Source organism: Cricetulus griseus (genome assembly GCF_003668045.3).
Source record: "Cricetulus griseus strain 17A/GY chromosome 1 unlocalized genomic scaffold, alternate assembly CriGri-PICRH-1.0 chr1_1, whole genome shotgun sequence".
In the NCBI taxonomy this organism is placed as follows: domain Eukaryota; kingdom Metazoa; phylum Chordata; class Mammalia; order Rodentia; family Cricetidae; genus Cricetulus; species Cricetulus griseus.
In genome coordinates, this window is record NW_023276807.1 from 147,268,116 (window position 1) to 147,286,797 (window position 18,682).

General features: G+C 35.2%; 1 protein-coding gene across 5 annotated transcripts in view; it reads left to right on the top strand.

The window, feature by feature from the left end:
- Nucleotides 1-18,682, top strand: part of Adgrl3 (adhesion G protein-coupled receptor L3) — a 446,202-nt gene that overhangs the window by 93,416 nt on the left and 334,104 nt on the right. For all 5 annotated transcript variants that reach the window (XM_035452601.1, XM_035452599.1, XM_035452600.1 and 2 more), the window contains one exon: nucleotides 18,243-18,352. In XM_035452601.1, the coding sequence (XP_035308492.1) occupies nucleotides 18,243-18,352 (110 nt within the window). The remainder of the gene's footprint in view (nucleotides 1-18,242; nucleotides 18,353-18,682) is intronic.

Here is an 18,682-nt window from a genome sequence, read left to right on the forward strand (position 1 = left end):
AATACAATTCATATAAACTGGAATAAAAGTGAGGCATGATCAGTTTCCTCAGTATGTGTAACGAATTAATTTTTGAAACAGTTCACTGTAAAAGCGAAAATTCTCAGAAACAGGAGGAAAAAGCCACGGATTTGGTATGTACTTGTGGGGCATAGGTGTTAGTGGGAAGAGAGGTTGAAATTATATAAATACAATACTCAGATTAATTAACCTGTCAAAACCTAAAAATTTAAAGTTAAAAAGGGAGACCAACATGGGGTATGTGTGAGGTGAATCTGAGAGGAGTCATGGTGGATATGATCAAAATACTTTGGACCAAATACATAAGAGCAAAATGCACAGAATCATGTATCAAACTCTCAAAAATTGATAAAATATTACATTAACAAACATCAAGGGAAAGCACACACTTTACCTCTTTATATGCAGCCATATTTTCAGTAAACTTCTCTTTGCTGAAGTTTTCCCATCAAATATTTTGTGTAATGACATACTACTGAAATATCAAAATAGAAAAGGCAGAAATAAAAGCTTTATGTTTTTATTGCGTTTTTGTATTTTAATTTCTGTGTATCTTCTGGATTTAATTTCCTCCTTTGGTGTCAGGGGGTAGCTGGGAGACTCACAAAACTGAATACCAAATAAACTAAATGAGTACTAACAATTTGACTTTGATCCTTAAAAACTAAAAAGGGCAATTTGACAATTATGTGGGTTGCATCTGGGAAAGCCCATATGTCACTAATCATTTTAGGAGGCTTTCTTCTCAATGACTTTTGGTGTCTTAGAAATTCAATGGTAAAGAAAAAATGAAAAAAATATCCAGTTACTGTGTCAGATTCACCCAACTTATTATTCATATTCAGCATTAATCCTTTATGTCTTTGAAAAGAAATTATTTGTTCCTTGTAGTTTGAAAACCTTGAGAGCAAAGGTCTAGCTTGCAGTTTCTGTCTGAGGAGAGGATAGAAATTATATCAAATCAGCAACTGTCCATTAGAACATAGAAATGATTCTTATGTCATATTGTGAGTCTAATTGCAAGCCTTACACAAAACAAATGCAATGAAAACTGATAAATGAGACTGTGTGTACAAACCTTAGGTATTTTGTTCTCTCAGTCTCTAAAATATGACAAAATGTATTGTACTTTCCTGTTAAGCTATTACAAGATTACTAATATTTCTGATCCATTAGTTAAATATGAGAACATTTCTAATATACAAGATTGTCATTTATCAGATGCATGTTGAACAGTAGAAAATGCTATTGATATTTGTTAAAAAATAAAACCTCCTAATCAGGAGACCTGTATTTTGTACAGTGAGAATACACCCTATTTATTGAGACTTCTTTATAGAAAAAGGTATTGTAAAGATGACTTTAATAATATTTAGATGGAGTCTTATTGTTATATTACCCAAACTTGAGGGTTGGTCCCATGCTGAGCAGTAGATAATCAACACAAATGAACTAAATGGTAATTTGTGTGTGTGTGTGTGTGTGTGTGTGTGTGTGTGTGTGTGTGTGTGTGTGTTTCTGTCTTCTTTTTTTAAAAAATATGGCTTATTTGTTTTTTTTTATTCATTTGACTGTTTTCTAAAGAGAGAAAAGAATGGTGTAGAGTTTGGTGGGTGGAGAGATGGGGAGGATCTGGGAGGAATAAGGAGGGAAAACATGATCAGAATATACTCTATTAAAATTATTTTCTAAAAAACATTAAAAAGAAAGAAAAATAGTGTTTAAAAATAAATTTCTACACTTAATGGGCCTGACTTTGTTGCCTCCCCATGGGAGGCCTTACCTTTTGGGACAGTTGATTTGGTTAGGCTGAGGGTGAGGCAGGAGGGTGGCGGGGGGAGGGGTCAGGAAGGAGGGGTGGGAGGAAGAACTGTGTTTGGAATGTAAAATGAAATAAAAATTATTTTCCAAAATCAATAAAAGAAAGGAAAATATTGTTTAAAACTTAAATTTTATTGAGACTATGTATTTTTTTTGATAGGTTTTTGTGTGTAGTCCAGGCTTACCTGTAACTCAATCTGTAGATTAGGCTGATCTTGAACTCACAAAGATCTGCCTTTCTCTGCTTCCCCAGTCCTGGGATTAAAGGCATTTGCCATCACCATCCAACTAAGACTATTTTAAAGTACCAAAATAAAGTATTACACTATGTATTATCTTGACTAGTATTTATGATAAAATTGCATGTCCATATTTAAAAATTACTTAATATCACCTTGTAGAACTCAGAAACATACAATTTAAATCATAGCTTATTTCCAATATTTGGCGGGAGTGTTGAGAAGTGATCACAAAATTGGGGGATGAGAAAGTTTTTTTTAATATATGAAGAAAAGGCATAAAATTTAATGAAATATAATTAAAATTAGGAAATATTTTGTATTATTTGGTTTAATGTTGTAGAATTGTTTTTCCTTCTAAATCAGGATCTCCCTGTTTAGTCTTGGCTAGGCTCTAATACAATACTATGCAGTTCTACCAGCTTCAAAAACGTGATCCTCCTGCCTTGGTTTCCTGAGAGCTAAAATTGCAAGTATATTCCTCCATGCAGGGAGAAAAACCAGAATTTTAATAACTACTTTTATCATAGCTTTCACCTGTTCTGAAAAGTGAAGTCTGGCATTGTTTCTTTGATTAAAGAACAGTGTTCTTTGAGTTGATTGGCTGCTTAACCATATGTCACCATGAAGTGGCCCTCAGTGCAAATTCAGCTTACGTTGTCACCCTCTGTGTCATTTTGTCTGTGGCTGCTTTCTGCCTACAGTGGTAAGACTGAGTAGTTTTATCAGAGCCTTTCTGTCTTACAAGGCCTAAAATACCAATTATCTGACCTTTGAGAGAAAACTCACCAGATTTCTGAAAGAAGGACAAACATATATACTGTATAGGCATTTAAAAACCATGTTGTAATGTACATTTTAAAATTATGTTCCAGAAAAACACCTGGACATAGAACAAATAAGCTCTTCTGAAATTGACTGCATTTATACCTCCCTGAGTTTGAAATTTCATACTCTTAAGCCAACTATAACAATTCTTTTTTGTTTTATTTTGTGTTTTTGGGACAGGGTTTCTCTGGGTAGCTCTAGCTGTTCTGGACTTTCTCCGTAGAGGAGGCTGACCTTGAACTCACAGAGATATGCCTGCCTTTGCCACTGGAGTACCAGGATTAAACACATGTTCTACTAGTGCCAGGCTACTATAACAATTTTTTCTGTAATAATAGGTTATAGGTAACTATTATCAACGTAATGATTAATTAATGTATTAATTTCTGAGCATTTGCTTTGGACAGAAAATGTGTTGATAATGATAATATAAAATGAAACAACATTCACAATCCAGTGGGAAGCTCATCACTAATGTAAACCAGCATACAGGGCTCAGTGATGAAAGTCTGTCCTCCTAAATTTGTGCATGGAAAAACTATCTGGAGAAAAGGCTTTTAAGGGGTAATGATGTCACAAGAGATATAGTTCTCCATATGGCTGGTGTCCTTGGATGGAGAGAATGACCTTTCACTGTACACAGGTAGAGGGACGGTTCTGGGTGGAATGAGAAAGATCCACTCAAGGCAATATCAACTATGCTTACAGAATTTAATTCTTTGAAAAAGAGTTTTTTGGTATGTGTCATGAGTGTTTTCTGTGTGTATGATGTGTGTCTGTGAGTACAGGCATGCATATGTAATGACATGGGTGTGGAGACCAAAGGAAGACTTGTGGGAGTCAACTCTTTCTGTCCATCCCATGGATTCTGGAAATCTAACACTTTTGTCCTTTGTAGAATTCTTTTTCTTTTATTTTCCTTACCATTTTAATGAATGATTTAAAAATGTATCAGATTGCCATGCCTTCTGAGTATGTGCCAAAGAAAACCTCTTAGTTACTGTTTTGTATATCTAGGAATACGGAGAAAAATGGGAAAGGGACAGTGATTTAAGAAAGCAGCTCTTGGTGGGCATGGCGGGACACAACTTTAATCCCAGCACGTGGAAGGCAGAGGCAGGAGGCACTCTTGAGTTCCAGGGCAGCCTAATCTACATAGTGAGTTCCAGGGCTTCTAGAACTATATTGAGAGACCCTGTCCCCAAAAAAAGGAAATTAAAAAGAAGAAAAGGAAAAAGGAAATACATTAGTTCTCTGTATCACTACTTTTCTAAATGAGCCCTGAGCTTTCTTTTCTTCTTCTGGTCAGTTTCCCTCCTTCCAACTTCTGTCCTCCCCCTCCTTCCTCTCTTCCTCTTCTCTTCCTTCTCTCCAAATCTTCCTTCCTCCTCTCTTACCATCAGCAGTGCTGTTTCTGTGACTATCAATGTAGCTGTATATACTCTATGACTTTTTCATTCATTCATACAATAACCTATGAAATTCAGGAGGTACCTGTGGAGATGAGGCAGTGTAGGGCTCAGAGGAGAAAAAGTAACTTAAAAATCTTTAACTGCTGGTAATGACCTATGATTGATTTTCAAGTTTGCCTAATTTCCAAGCTAATATTCTTCCTTTATGCAATCCTGCTTCCCAGTCACTGTGTGTAATCAGAACCCACATGTGTGAAAAGCACCTTTTTAAGAGCAGCAGTGTGTACCTTCTAATAGTCTTCATTAGCAACTCCTGTGTGATTTCACTCAGTACTAAAGCGCTTGCTTGAGCATACTCCTAAGTCATACCCATATTCAAAACAACAAATAAAATGAATAAAACTTAGAAAACATCCTGGAGAAAAAAACTTTCACATTTGAAGAATATTAAGCTAAACATTAAATTGGCTTCGTGCAAATGTCTATCTTTTTAAAATTATTTTGAATAAGACTACTTGGAGGTCAGAGCAGCCAATACCTTTGACTTCCTCCATTCTGTAATTCTTTTTTTAAATCCACTGATTTCTATATGCTCAACACTATGATAAATTGTGAAATAAGATGGCAAATTCATCATGCGTATGAGTGAAGTTTTTAAGCAAAATTTACTATACTTCTACCATGGAACTCTTGAGTGTAGTTTTTATTTGTCATGTTTTATAGCTAGGATGCAGTCTCTGAAGCAGCTAATTTAATAGAGATTGGTACTTTAACTTACAATCATGGAGGTGGAAATTCAAGACCAGGCAGCCACATAGCTTTGGGCAGCTTCTGAGTGTATCTTGAGCTTGAATTCTGGGAGACTGAGAAATCTTTTTTTTCAGAATCTGAAAGCTGAGGTCAGAGGTGTGGTTCGCTGTGCTGGCTTCTGCATGGTTACTGGGAATTCAAATTGCAGTTGATGACCTAGTCCCCAGAATTTGAAATTCTAAGTGAACACCTAGTAATCTTTCCTTAGTGTCACTAAGGGTTTACATATATATGAAATTTTATTCATTAATGTTAAAAGAAACAGCACTTGCTTCCTTGTCTTTGCTGAATTCTGGATTAATGACTGACTGGTGTATCTTGTATCCTTGTTCAGTGTTTCTTGATAATATTTTCATGTTGAAATGGGGAGTGGAGGGGGGAGGCTAGGGGCAGGTGGATGTTCGGGGGAGGAGAGGGAGAAGGGATTGACATCTGAAGCAAGCTTGTTCCTAATTTAAACTAATAAAATAAAATAAAAATAAAAAAGAAATACAGCATTCAATGATTACTTTATTGAAAAAGGGAATTCCTAGTGATAATGCTTTTCATTTCAATGGTTAATTGTACAGATTTTATAACTGTTTCTTTTCTTTTTTCAAGACAGGGTTTCCTGTGTTGCTTTGGAGTCTGTCTTGGCACTCACTCTGTAGACCAGACTGGCCTCTAATTCACAGAAATCCCTCTGCCTCTGCCTTTGCCTCTGCCTCTGCCTCTGCCTCTGCCTCTGCCTCTTCTGCCTCTGCCGCACTTGGATTAAAGGCATGTGCCACCACTACCTGGCTATAAAAGTTTCTTAATGGTCTCTGTTGATCTTATTTCTTAAAACTATATCTAAAATTATTCAAAATATTAGTATGTTATGTTAGTATATTATTTCTTTGTGAAGTTACCCTTGCACATGACCACTTAGTAAAAAGAAAACTTTAAATAAGGGAACATTTTTGGCAGGAATGTTTTGGAGTCACATGACTGACATTCCTTTTCATTGTTGCATGCATTCAACACTACGCATTCTTGAAGAATAAGACAAATGTTTATGGGTCCCCACATATATCCTTTGCTTTTGGAAACTAACTACAGAAGTGAGTTATTTGTTTCCTTTATACAAGCATTTCTCGATTTGTATCATATTTTCTTATTGGCTATGCTAAGCAGAGATCTAGTAGTTGGTTTATCACTCTCTGCTAACAGAAAAGCAAGTCATTGTATTTGGGAGGTAACTGAAATAATTAATCTGCTCATTTTGTCTACTTCCTTCTCCAACGTCTGGTATTATATTTGCTAATTATTAATATCCAATTAAGCATTTGAGATGTCTATTTGGACATAAAAAGCATCAAAAATTTCACCCCGGCAGGGTTCTCTGTTAAATTTGTGCATTTTTTAAGGATTTTTTTATTCTTTAATTACTACTCATATTTACATCACCATACCCCCATTCCTCACCCTCCTATCCTCCCATATTCCCCATCAACCCCCCACCCCACCCCACCCCCAACTCCTCCGCAGGGATAGTGAGGCCTCCCTCCAGGGACCTTCAAAGTCCGTCAAATCATTTGACCCTCCTTGCTGTATCTGAGCTACAATATTATGCCTCCATAGGGAATGGGCACCCAAAGTCCATTGTGCTCTAGTGATAAAGACTAGCTCTACCATTAGAGGTCCCATAGACTGTCTTGGCCTCCTAGCTGGCACCCACATTCAGAGGGATTGTTTGGTCCAATGCTGTTTCACCAGCTTTATGACAAGGGTCTCCATACTATCAGTAGGTCAGGGGAACTGTTTCTGCAGGTCTCTCCAGACCCATCTTGGCTCCTTTGTTCATCCCACCTCTCTTTCCACAACTGAATTCCAGTAGTGTGGTTTAGTGCTTAGCTGTGGGTGTCTGATTCTGCTTCGAACAGCAACAGGATGAAGGCTCTCCTTCCTCTCCCTGCCCCCGGGCTCCCACTTTGGTCAGGGGTTCTTGTCCCCATCCCCTTCATCGAGGGACTATGCAATCTTCCCTTGGGGTCCTCCTTATTTCCTAGCTCCTCTGGCATTGTGGATTGTAGACTAGTGATCCTTTGTTCCATGTCTAAAAATCAAAAATGAGTGAGTACATAACACATTTATCTTTTTTGTGAATGGGTAACCTCACTCGGGATGGTTTCTTCTAGTTCCAGCCATTTGCCTGTGAATTTCAAGATTCCATTGTTTTTTTCTGCTGAATAGTACTCCATTGTGTAAATGTACCACATTTTCTCTATCCATTCTTCAGTTGAGAGGCATCTAGGTTGCTTCTAGGTTCTGGCTATTACAAATAATGCTGCTATGAACATAGTTGAACATATGCCCTTATTGTATGCATGTTCATACTTTGGGTATATGCCCAAGAGAGGAATTGATGGATCTTGAGGTAGACTGATTCCCATTTTCCTGAGAAATCGCTATACTGATTTCTAAAGTGGTTGTACAAGTTTGCAATCCCACCAGCAATGGAGGAGTGTTCCTCTTTTTCCACATCCCCTCCAGCATATATTGTTATTGATGTTACTAAGTGTAGCCATTCTGACAGAAGTAGATGGTATCTCAGAGTGGTTTTGAGTTGCATTTCCCTGATGGCTAAGGATGTTGAGCACTTTCTCAAGTGTCTTTCAGCCACTTTGGATTCATCTGTTGAGATTTCTCTATTTCTGCACTCCAATTTTTAATTGCATTTTTTGGTGTTTTGGTGCCTAGCTCCTTGAGTTCATTGTAAATTTTGGAAATCAGCCCTCTGTCAGATGTGGAGTTGGTGAATATCTTTTCCCATTCTGTGGGCTGGCATTTTGTCTTGCTGACTGTGTCCTTTGCTTTACAGAAGCTTCTCAGTTTAAGGAGGTCCAATTTATTATTAATTGTTGATCTCCATGTTTGTGCTACTGGTGTTATGTTCAGAAAGCTGTATCCTGTACCAATTTGTTCCAGGGTACCACCTACCTTCTATTCTAGGAGGTTCAGTGTGGCTGAATTTATGTTGAGGTCTTTGATCCATTTAGATTTAAGTTTTGTGTATGGTGATAGATATGGATCTAACTGCAATCTTCTAAATGTCCGAATCCAGTTATGCCAACACCATTTGTTGAAGATGCTTTCTTCCTTCCATTGTATAACTTTGGCTTCTTTGTCAAAAATCAGGTGTTCATAGGTGTGTGGGTTAATATCAGGGTTTTCAATTCGATTCAATTGATCAACCTGTCTATTGTAGAGCCAATACCAAGCTGCTTTCAGGACTATGGCTCTATAATAGAGCTTGAAATCAGGATGGTAATGCCTCAGGAAGTTCCTTTATTGTACAGGGTTGTTTTGTCTATCCTGGATTTTTTGTTTTTCCATATGAAGTTGAGTATTATTCTTTCAAAGTCTGTGAAGAATTGTGTTGGGATTTGATGGGAATTGCATTGAATTTGTAGATTGCTTTTGGCAAGATTGTCATTTCTACTATGTTGATCCTACCTATCCAAGAGCATGGGAGATCATTGCATTTTCTGGTATATTCTTTAAATTCTTTCTTTAAAGACTCAAAGTTGTTACTATACAGTTCTTTCTCATTTTTGGTTAGTGTTACCCCCAAGATAATTCATGTTGTTAGTTGCTATTGTAAAGGATGATAAATTTGTGTACTTCTAAACTGGCATGCCACTTTATGGCAATCTCTCCATATATGATTCGCCTCCTATAATAGCCAATGTATCCTTCAGTGTGCATATACTTGCCAAATGTCCACCACTTTTAAATTTCTTATTTATAACTTATTTGTAACATTTTTTCCTATCTCCATTTTTTTCTATCCTGAGGATTTGCTTCTAAGAGAAAAACCATGAGTGTTGCTTTTCTTCAAATTTATGCAAGTATCACTTTATAATGAGACTATAGGGAATGTTACAGGAGGAAACTGGAAACTCCTGTAACTCCAGGGATTGTCTGTCATCTCTGTCTCTCACCCAAGTTCTATATCCCTGAAAATCCATCATGTGTGTACATATACATATGTATTGATACATGCACTTTGTAGGTAATTACATTTGTGTCCATAATCTTAAATCTGTTACTAATTCATGGTAACTAAAACCAACATCTACTAATATGGCTATTTTATTCATATAGTTATGATTATCTATAGTAACTGATTCTTTTAAAAATGATGTGAGAAATTCCCATTTATCACTGAAAACCAAGAATCAAGGTTGTCCCTTTTAATACTGTATGATCTGACTGTTAGGATCATTCTTTGTATCTGCCTTTCATAGAAATGTAAGACTTCCCTATTCATTTAAAAAATCTCTCATACATTGGAAGAAGACAAACACAAATTCTAATTACCTAAATGTAAGTGTATTGAAGGGCTACACATTTCAGATGTAGTTATTAAAAGACCAAAGAAAGGAGATACCTAAGTTCTTTAATTTGACATCCGAGATTTATTTTAACATCAAACTCTCTTTGGGATTACAGTGAATATTGAAGAGTGAGCAAGCACATGATGAAGATTGTTGCTCATGCTGCTGGGGCATATTAGAACACAGTAGGGCAGGGGTCTGCATTCAGTTGAGAACATTTGAGATTTAGCAGATCTCTATAGACATTGTGATATGAGAACCCTTTTAAATGTAGATCGAGGATACCATCTTTTACTTACACTGTTTTAGAGGTTGGCACCTCCAGCTACTCATTTTCAAAGCTAAAATTCCACCTTGGCTTCTTCAACTTAATTGTTGACTGATAGTTCTACTTATTGCGAACAGTTGCCATTTTTTAACCCAAATTGTCATGACTTCATTTGTTTTCCACTTTTCCATTTTCGGATACTTCTGCATACAAGCCTACAATACATACATTTGGATTCTCTAGAGATGATGCATTCATGTACATCAGAAACAAAGAGACCATATTGTCCCTTACTTATAAAATAACCCATGTTTCCTCTTGCATGGTGGTACCAGTCTGGATTAATTCAATACTGGCTGCATAATTTGAACATAGGTAACATCTTCTCTAAAACTTTTTTTCCTTCATGTCTTAAGTGTATTGTGAAGATTGCAAAAAAAATACTGTGTAGAAATTACTTTGTTAATATTGAACATGTTGGAAATTACCTACCTATGTTAGTGAAGATTCTTCTCTATGTTCCCTTTCTGTCTTCTACTCCAAAATGGTAAACATTACTATGTTATGTTAGCACAATTATGCTATCCATACCCCCTACTGCTTCTCTTCTCCTGATTTTTTTTTAGAGACATGTGTTACTTTATAACTCTGGCTATCCTAGAATTCCACTCTCTGTGTCAACCATACTAGCTGTGAACTCACATGGATTCTCCTGCCTATGCCTCCCAAGTGTAAGTCTTTTGAAATGCCTGAAACACTTTAGTTTATATCTTAGAAATTTCATCAAATTGATTGACATCCATCCTGTAGCAATTAGTAGTGGTGTCGTTTCTTGTAAGAAACCCGCCCCAATATTTCTTATTCTCGACAGGTAACATGTATTAGGCCACAGAACTACTGTGAGAAAGTGCTGTGAACTAGATTTAAAACAGACAATTTCTCATGCACAGTTGTGGGGCCAGACGTGTTGAAGTGCCAGACAGGTCATGCTGCCTTCAAAGGACTTAGGGAAATATCTTTACTCGGTTTGCAGCTTCTTCATTCCATCTTTGCCTCCACTACCACATACAGTTCTCCACGTGTGGATCTGTTTCTGTGTCCTGGCTATACTATTCTTAAAGGGCTCCATCATATTGGATTAAAGGCCCATCCTGCTTCAATATGAGCTGATCCTAATTTGTTGGCAACTACAACAGGCCTATCACCAAGCAAGGTAGCATTCTGAGAACTAATATTTAAGTTTGTCTTTTGGAGGAATCAGCTAAACACTTAGCAGTGAATATTATGCTTAAGCTTATTTTTTTCTATCACCTGTGTATATGCATACATCCTTCCACACAATCCATTATGTACCAAACATCAGGTAATTGGAATTTTTCCTCTAGGTTTTGAGTCCCTTTACAGCAGATACTTGTCTAATCTACCTTTGTGTTTTGGAACTGGATACGTGGTAGGCTTTAGGGTTATGGTGATTAAGTGTAAAAATCTTTATTCACCACAAAAAAATCCCCCATACTATGATGCCAATGATTATAGTGGCTGATGATGCTACGTGAAATCTAGTAGTCTGGTTTTTTATTCAATCGGCATTATAAAGAAAGAAAATTGAATCTGCTTTCTGCTCCCCAGGGAGGGCGAGGCCTTCCATGGGGGTCTTCAATGTCTGTCATATCATTTGGAGCAGGGCCTAGACCCTCCCCCATATGTCTAGACTGAGAGAGTATTCCTTTATGTGAAGTGGGCTCCCAAAATCCATTCATATACTAGGGGTAAATACTGATCCTCTACCAGAGGCCCAGACCTCCAAACTGACATCCAGGTTTCACTTCTCATTTGTTTAGCCATCACAGTTGTAGAAATGTAGCTTATAATTTGTTTCTAACTCTAATTATTACAGACTGTTTTCTTTCTTTCCTCCCATAAAGATTATAGTGTAAAATGTAGAGGTATTTAATTAGCTCTATTGTATTCTTTTTTGTTATATTGTCACAGTATTATAGTGTTAAGACCTATTCTATTTAAGAAGGAATGTGACAGTTTCCTAAGAAGAACTGTATCCTCACACTAGTTTCTTTATATACTTGTTTTCATAAACTATTTGGATTAAATGAATACAACTGTTATATTTCTTATATCTATATAGGCAACTTTGGGATAATAGTTCCTAATCTTTGAGGTATAATTGGTGAATGACTCAATAAGTTAAGGCAACTCATAAATTGTCTGAATTGTTATCATTCAATAACTGTTACACATTATTAATGTTGACAGAGAATTTTAATATTTAAAAATATTCTATGACAGATTTTCTCTCCGATATTCAAATATTGTACTAGAATTTCTGTATATTTTTTGGGTGATTTTTTGAGCCTGCAAAGTAGTTTCAAGTTTATCCAGTAAAATAGAGCTTTCTGAAAATATAAAAAAACAAGAAAGAAAATCGAAACACGGTGAATTGGGAATAAAGAGAAGTTAGGATTGACCTCCTCCAGCCCCATGCTCCTCATTTTTTGTAGCCTTGGGGAAATTATTTAATTTCTTTATGTTTTTCTATAACACACAAATGAAAGATATTATAGCTTACAGATTCACTTTCAAATATTTAATTTGCATTTGCCACCCCAGAACCTTTAGAGACTATTTTACCCAGAAAATCCAGGCTACATGTGAAAAGTATGGCATGCCATGGTAGCAAGTTCATTTTTTATTCTAAATAAAATTTTACAGGGAGAATCGTGAACATGAAGGCAGGGCAACAGGAAGAGCTGTGGTGAAAGCTGGTTGAGAAGGCAACACACTGTGGATTGAGGAGACTTACTGGATATGGGACTGACAGACTAACATGAGGAAGAAGGGAACAGGAGAAGACAGGAAATGGTGGAGGAATTTGTAGAACACATTACCAGAAACGAGATGTGATTCTATAGATGCTGAAATGCAACATCGTGTAACAATAACTTGCCATCATTTCCATAATACACTGCATGTTACCTTCAATGCAGCATGGCAAAACACAGTTGTAGTAGTTTACACAGTTGTTACATCTTGAGAATATCTAATGATTCAAAAATCTTTTGTCTTAATGAAAAGCATATATGGAACAATCATACTTTCTTTGATTATTCCTACTTATACTCCATTATCTCAGCTTCAAATAATGAACAGGCATTTTCTACCATTATCTATCTGTAGGGAGCTGTTCTGTAAAGCTATAAATAATACATTTGTTCAACAATGGAGACGATTTTGAGCTGCAGTGCAACTTCTTATATATAATTATTTATTATTATTCATGTTGACCCAGAGACTTTTAATTAAAACTCTTCAGGAATAAAATTGATTGACATGATGGTCCAGGAGAAGGGAGGAAAGTCAATTTTCCTAAACTTTTTACCTGCTTTCTGCTTTATAACATCTTTCTCTTGAGCCCAAGTGACCAAAAGTCAACATCTGAAATTTGGATATAGAGTTCTTTATTCAAGTACCTATAAAGTTATTTAAAATAGTTAGAATTCCTAGTTAAATACTTAATTTTTAGATCAGTCATGTTTATTATTCATTATCATTTACATTTAATTTAAGCAGTAAAAATAAAATGGTTTAAACTCTTATCACTTACAAATTATCTACCTCCTTTTGGATTGTATTTTGTATTAGGCTATCTTTTGCTTTTAAACATCAAAATAATGACAATTTATACATATAAATAATCAAAACATGGCCTTACATATTTCATATTTTATTTGTTTTTCAACAACTGTTAGTTCAAATGATTAATTAAATGGAAAGGATACATGAAAATATTGCTTGCCTATGTCAACCTCAAACACTCTCCTAATTAAGCCAAATAATTAAGTAAATAGTAAGCACTACTCAGGAATTTATCAACACATTTGACTTACAATGTTTGGTTGCTAGTTATTACAAAGTTTGGAAATTTTGCTGCTTTTAATTAAGCACTCTACAAGTGAAGAAATAATAAGACTGTAGAGATGGCTCAGTCAGTAGGTCCTTGTCTTATAAGCTTGAGGATCTGAGTTTGGATCCCTGGGACCTTTGTAAAGTCAGACATGAGGTTCTCCTGTCATCCTAGTCACAGTGCTACTGAAGCAGGCCTGGAAGTTAATAGGCTGGGTAGGCTCTTCCATAGATTCTACTCCCATTTTCTTAGGCTTCTCCCTAATGTAGAACATAGACTGAAATACTGAGAAAAAATGTGAAACTTTCGGTGGGAGACAGGAGACATTTACAAGTGGTATGCAATGGTTTCCTGGACATAAGGTTTTAGATTGACATTGTACCAGATACCTTAGGTGTCTAGAACCTGTACATTTATATAGAAATGGAATCAGTACTTGAAAAAATATATGTGTGCCTTTAAGTACAAAGAAAATGTATTTTAAAATCTATGGCAGAATCTTACAGAGAAACAGCAGCTATAAAAGTGGCATTGTATCAATTTTAGTACAAATTGTAAAGTATTAACTTTTTTCATAATGTGAAGTAATCAATTCAGGGAAAAAAAACAGCTTTTGGAACATGGTTTCTTCTGAATATGAAATAATGGCCACAGTTGGAGGAAGCCTCTTGAGAGTATAATTCAGATGTTGTTGTTTGTCTGCTGCAAACCCATTCTGTAGTCACCTCATCTTCTTACTGGCTACCACACCCTCATCTGGTCAGTCTCTGGTAAGCTATGAGGTCTTAGGGAGGACAGTTACCTCTGTGTCTGTAACATGGTATTCAATGAGAGTAGACCACTATTTCTTCAAAGAAATATGTGACTCTGTTAGATGATCACATACTAATAGTCTTGATATAGGTGGAATCATTTCATGACTTGCACAAACATTAGAAGATAACAGTGTATATCCTAAACATATACAGCTTCATTCATTGATACACTGGCAAAATGAGATATACTAAAAGTAACGCCATACAGGATAAATATGAACATTTCTAAGTTTAGATTACCAGAAGAAGGGATTTTTACTAAAAACCTTGAATTTCTCCTAGAATATGTAAATTAAAGAACTTTGCATGTGAGCAAGGACTTGTCCTGTATTTACAAGTTTTGTTTTGCTTTTTTGCTTGATTTTTGGTCTTCATCTTTACATGGCTTTATTTTGTATGTTTACTTTCACATTTACAGTTTTGCTTGGTTGTTTTTGATTAATATGCAATTATATCATTTCCCCATCTCTTTCTTCACTCCAGAGTCTCCCACATACCCCATCTGCTTCCTCTCAAATTCATGACCTTTTTATGCAGTTGTTATTGTCACATAGTACACATAAAAACATGCATGTAAATACCACCTGCTGAATCTGTTTAGTATTGCTTGGATGTATATGAATTCAGAGCTGACCTCTTGGTATTGGATAAACAACTGGTTTGCTCAACACTCAGGAAGAGTATTTCTCCTGCTTCTGCTATTCCATGTTGCCTGGTGTTCTCTGTGTAGAAGTGAGATTCCTGTGGTTTTGTTCATTCATGTTAGTGATTCTAATAGTCCTTGCTCAGATCACATAGAAAGCCAAATTATTGAGGTTTTATGGGTGAAGTTCCATACCTTTATGTGGCAATGTTTTCTGCTGTTTCTATTCTCAACCAAGAGAATTTATATGATGCTTGAATTGTTTGGTTATTTTTAATGTGCCCATTTACTTGACTAGAATCCTGTCTTGAAACTACTGACTCAAGGTAACGATAATAATACTGGCAAAAACAACAACCAAATTTATACCTAAGATGTTTTTGTAATAGGCTCACCAACGCTGTGATAAAATAAAATAACAACCCCATTGACATGTTTGCTAAAACTCCAACTTTGGGAGTTTTGGGTTGTTGTTTTGTGTTTGGTTAGTTGGTTGGTTTGGTCTTGGTGGATTTTTAATTTCTTTTTATCTTTCAGAATTCTACCTGACATTTATTAATATCAGCTTCTAAAGCCATTAATATTAGAGTAGAGATGGTTTTCACATAGAATATCTAATGAAAATAATACTGCAAGTTATATCAATGTACATAATCCATGTATTTCAATATTAGGGTGCTTTCTTTTTATTTGTGGTAAAAGTGTATTTGAACATATTATTGCAATATTTTTTATTATCTTTTTGTGATTTTAAAAATATTTGTAGTATAAGATTTAAAGAATACTTAAAATCATTTTCAATTTATATTTATAATAAAAAGTAAATAAAACATCTAAGATTTATATTAAAAATAAACAATGAAACATCTAAGTTTTGTGCATAAGAACATTGGATTATTTTATTTCATTTTGTATATAGTACATATGATTTTAAAATTACTGTAAGCATAGAAATTGTTAAAAATTTTGACTTAATATTGAAATTAATTTCCCTTTGATTTACAGTAACTGAAGTAAAGATGTCTATAAATTTTGTTTTTCGAATCTAGCTTGTCTTCAAAACATTTAAACACTCAGTACTATGATTATGGTGTAATTTATACAAAGATTATAATATATCTTAGATAAAGAGAACATTTTACAGATTTGGACATGCTTTCCTTCCTTTGATATTTTGAGCACTTTGTACTGAAATAGTAAATTATTCTACCAGCAGATATTATATGGTAATGCTGTTTTACATAAGACATGGTGCATATATGCTCATAGTATTTTTAGATTTTTTTTACTTCTTCACATGTACTGTCTTATTTGCTACAAGCTCATCTTTGATGTACATGACATAGGATAAAAGGGTAATTAAAATTATGAGTGAAGGCTGTTTAAAGTTTTTTTCAGTTTAGGTAAATAATCTGTATTTGTAATATGTGAACATTGTATTGTTTTAGCTATAAATGTCACATAATTTAATGTGATATAGTCTGTGATTGGATTTTCTTTGTAAAAGGGAAGCAGTGTTTCTTTTCTTGAGGCTATGAAGGCACACTGTGCCATTGCCCTTCATGTTAAAGAACACACATTTACTTTAATATTAAGCTACTGTAGCCTGGTCAAGAGAGCAAGTGTCACATCTAGAGGGGAGACCATTAGTGTTTGTGAACTCTTTGTGTTAAGTGCTGGGATTAGTATGTTATTTTTTTATTTGAGTTTATCTTTGATTCATAACACAAAAAAAATTTCAGCTTGAGCCATTCAATGATGATTCCATGTTAATTTGTGACTAAATAAATCCTCATTAAACCTGAAACGTGTTAGCTTTAAATAGATACATGTTTTACTCTAACTCAGGCTGAAGTCTGCACTTACATTTTCATTTATGTGTCCAGGTCCTATGACTCTTCTGGGCATGTATTAAGAAGGTGATAGGAAAACCTATCCCTAAAGTAGCCCTAAAGTCATCTTTCATATCTGAAATAAGTAAGCAAGAACAGTATAGTCAGTGTGGTCATCCCATACATGCCAATATTTTGGGTTTGCGAGCCCATTAGCCATAGTTCACTAATGGATAAATTACTGAACCTGAGAAGTTTATGAGTGAAATGTACAGTGATGAGGCCACTGTGAGCTAGATTCTTTTTCAGAGGCAATTGAATTTAATTATACATATTCTTTCCTCAAGAATAAATCAGCCAAAATCAGTTTAATCCATTCACTGTGCATGCACCCACACTTGTATTTCTGTTAAAATAGTAGTATGCTTTTTTTCCCTTTGGGAATGTGAAGCTACTCCTTTGAATTACATAATACTAACTTTAAATGACATCAGTCTGTGAGGTTGGTGTCATTATTTGATGAAATAAAAGAAACACATAGAATCAGTTCTTTGAAATGTAGTTACTTATGTAGTTAATTTCAAATACGCAAAATGAATATATTTCTATATTCAAGTGATGGGTTTAAGAATTTTACATTTATTTGTGTGCATGTGCTTACATGTGCATGGTTGTACATGCCAAGGTGTCACAGGAAAGTAATTTCTCCCTCTACCTGATGAATGTTGAGAATCAAAATCAACTCATCAGGCTTGATTGACATCAAACACCAGCTGAGCCATCTAGTTGAACCTTAAATAGTGTTTTCACTGAATTTTTCAGGATGGAAAGGGGTATCACATTTAGCTCATTTAAAGTGAATTTTATCACATCCATTGAATTTGTTTTACAACAGTCTGAGAACTATTTTTTTGTATTCTGTTAAGTATAGCTTTTGAAAAGGGAGTTGGTCTTTTCTCGTAAATAATCCTCCCATGTGTTCATATTTCCAATGTCTTATGGATGACATTGTATTGCTTCAGCAATAACTGCTACCTTAAAATTATGCCCTGTTCAAGCAAATATAAGTTACTGTGAGCAAAATATGCGAGTAGATGTTTATCTCTTAATTCTTAAAGCACACTGCAGATATTTCTTTAATAAATCTGAAGTCCTGTGTCAGCAAAATCTTCTTTAAGTGTCCATAACCGGAAGTAAAATAATGTCAGTGTTGCTGTTCATGATGATTTAAATTTACACAAATTTACTATTTCTTTATTTCTTTTGATTTCAGATGCAATAACAGAACCCAGTGTGCTGTGGTGGCAGGTCCTGATGTTTTTCCAGACCCATGTCCAGGAACTTATAAATACCTTGAAGTGCAGTATGAATGTGTCCCTTATAGTATGTATATTCCTATACTTTTCTTTTAAAAGATATTACTCTTTAATTTGCATGTACTGACAAATTCTCTGGGAGGGCATAAAATAATCATGTAAATATAAAGAGGGCAACAGATGTGGGATTTACAAATTTTAGGCTGCTCCCACATTGAATGTCCCACAGCATCTAATTTGGATGATGCATTTCTGTATAAGAATGCCTGTATTAACAATGTTTTTAATGCAAGAACACACAATGCATAGAACAGCAAAGAGGGGGTAGTATGTCTACTCCGAATCTCTCCAAGACTGAGCAAGTAGAAATTGATAGTAAATTTTATACACTTATGTT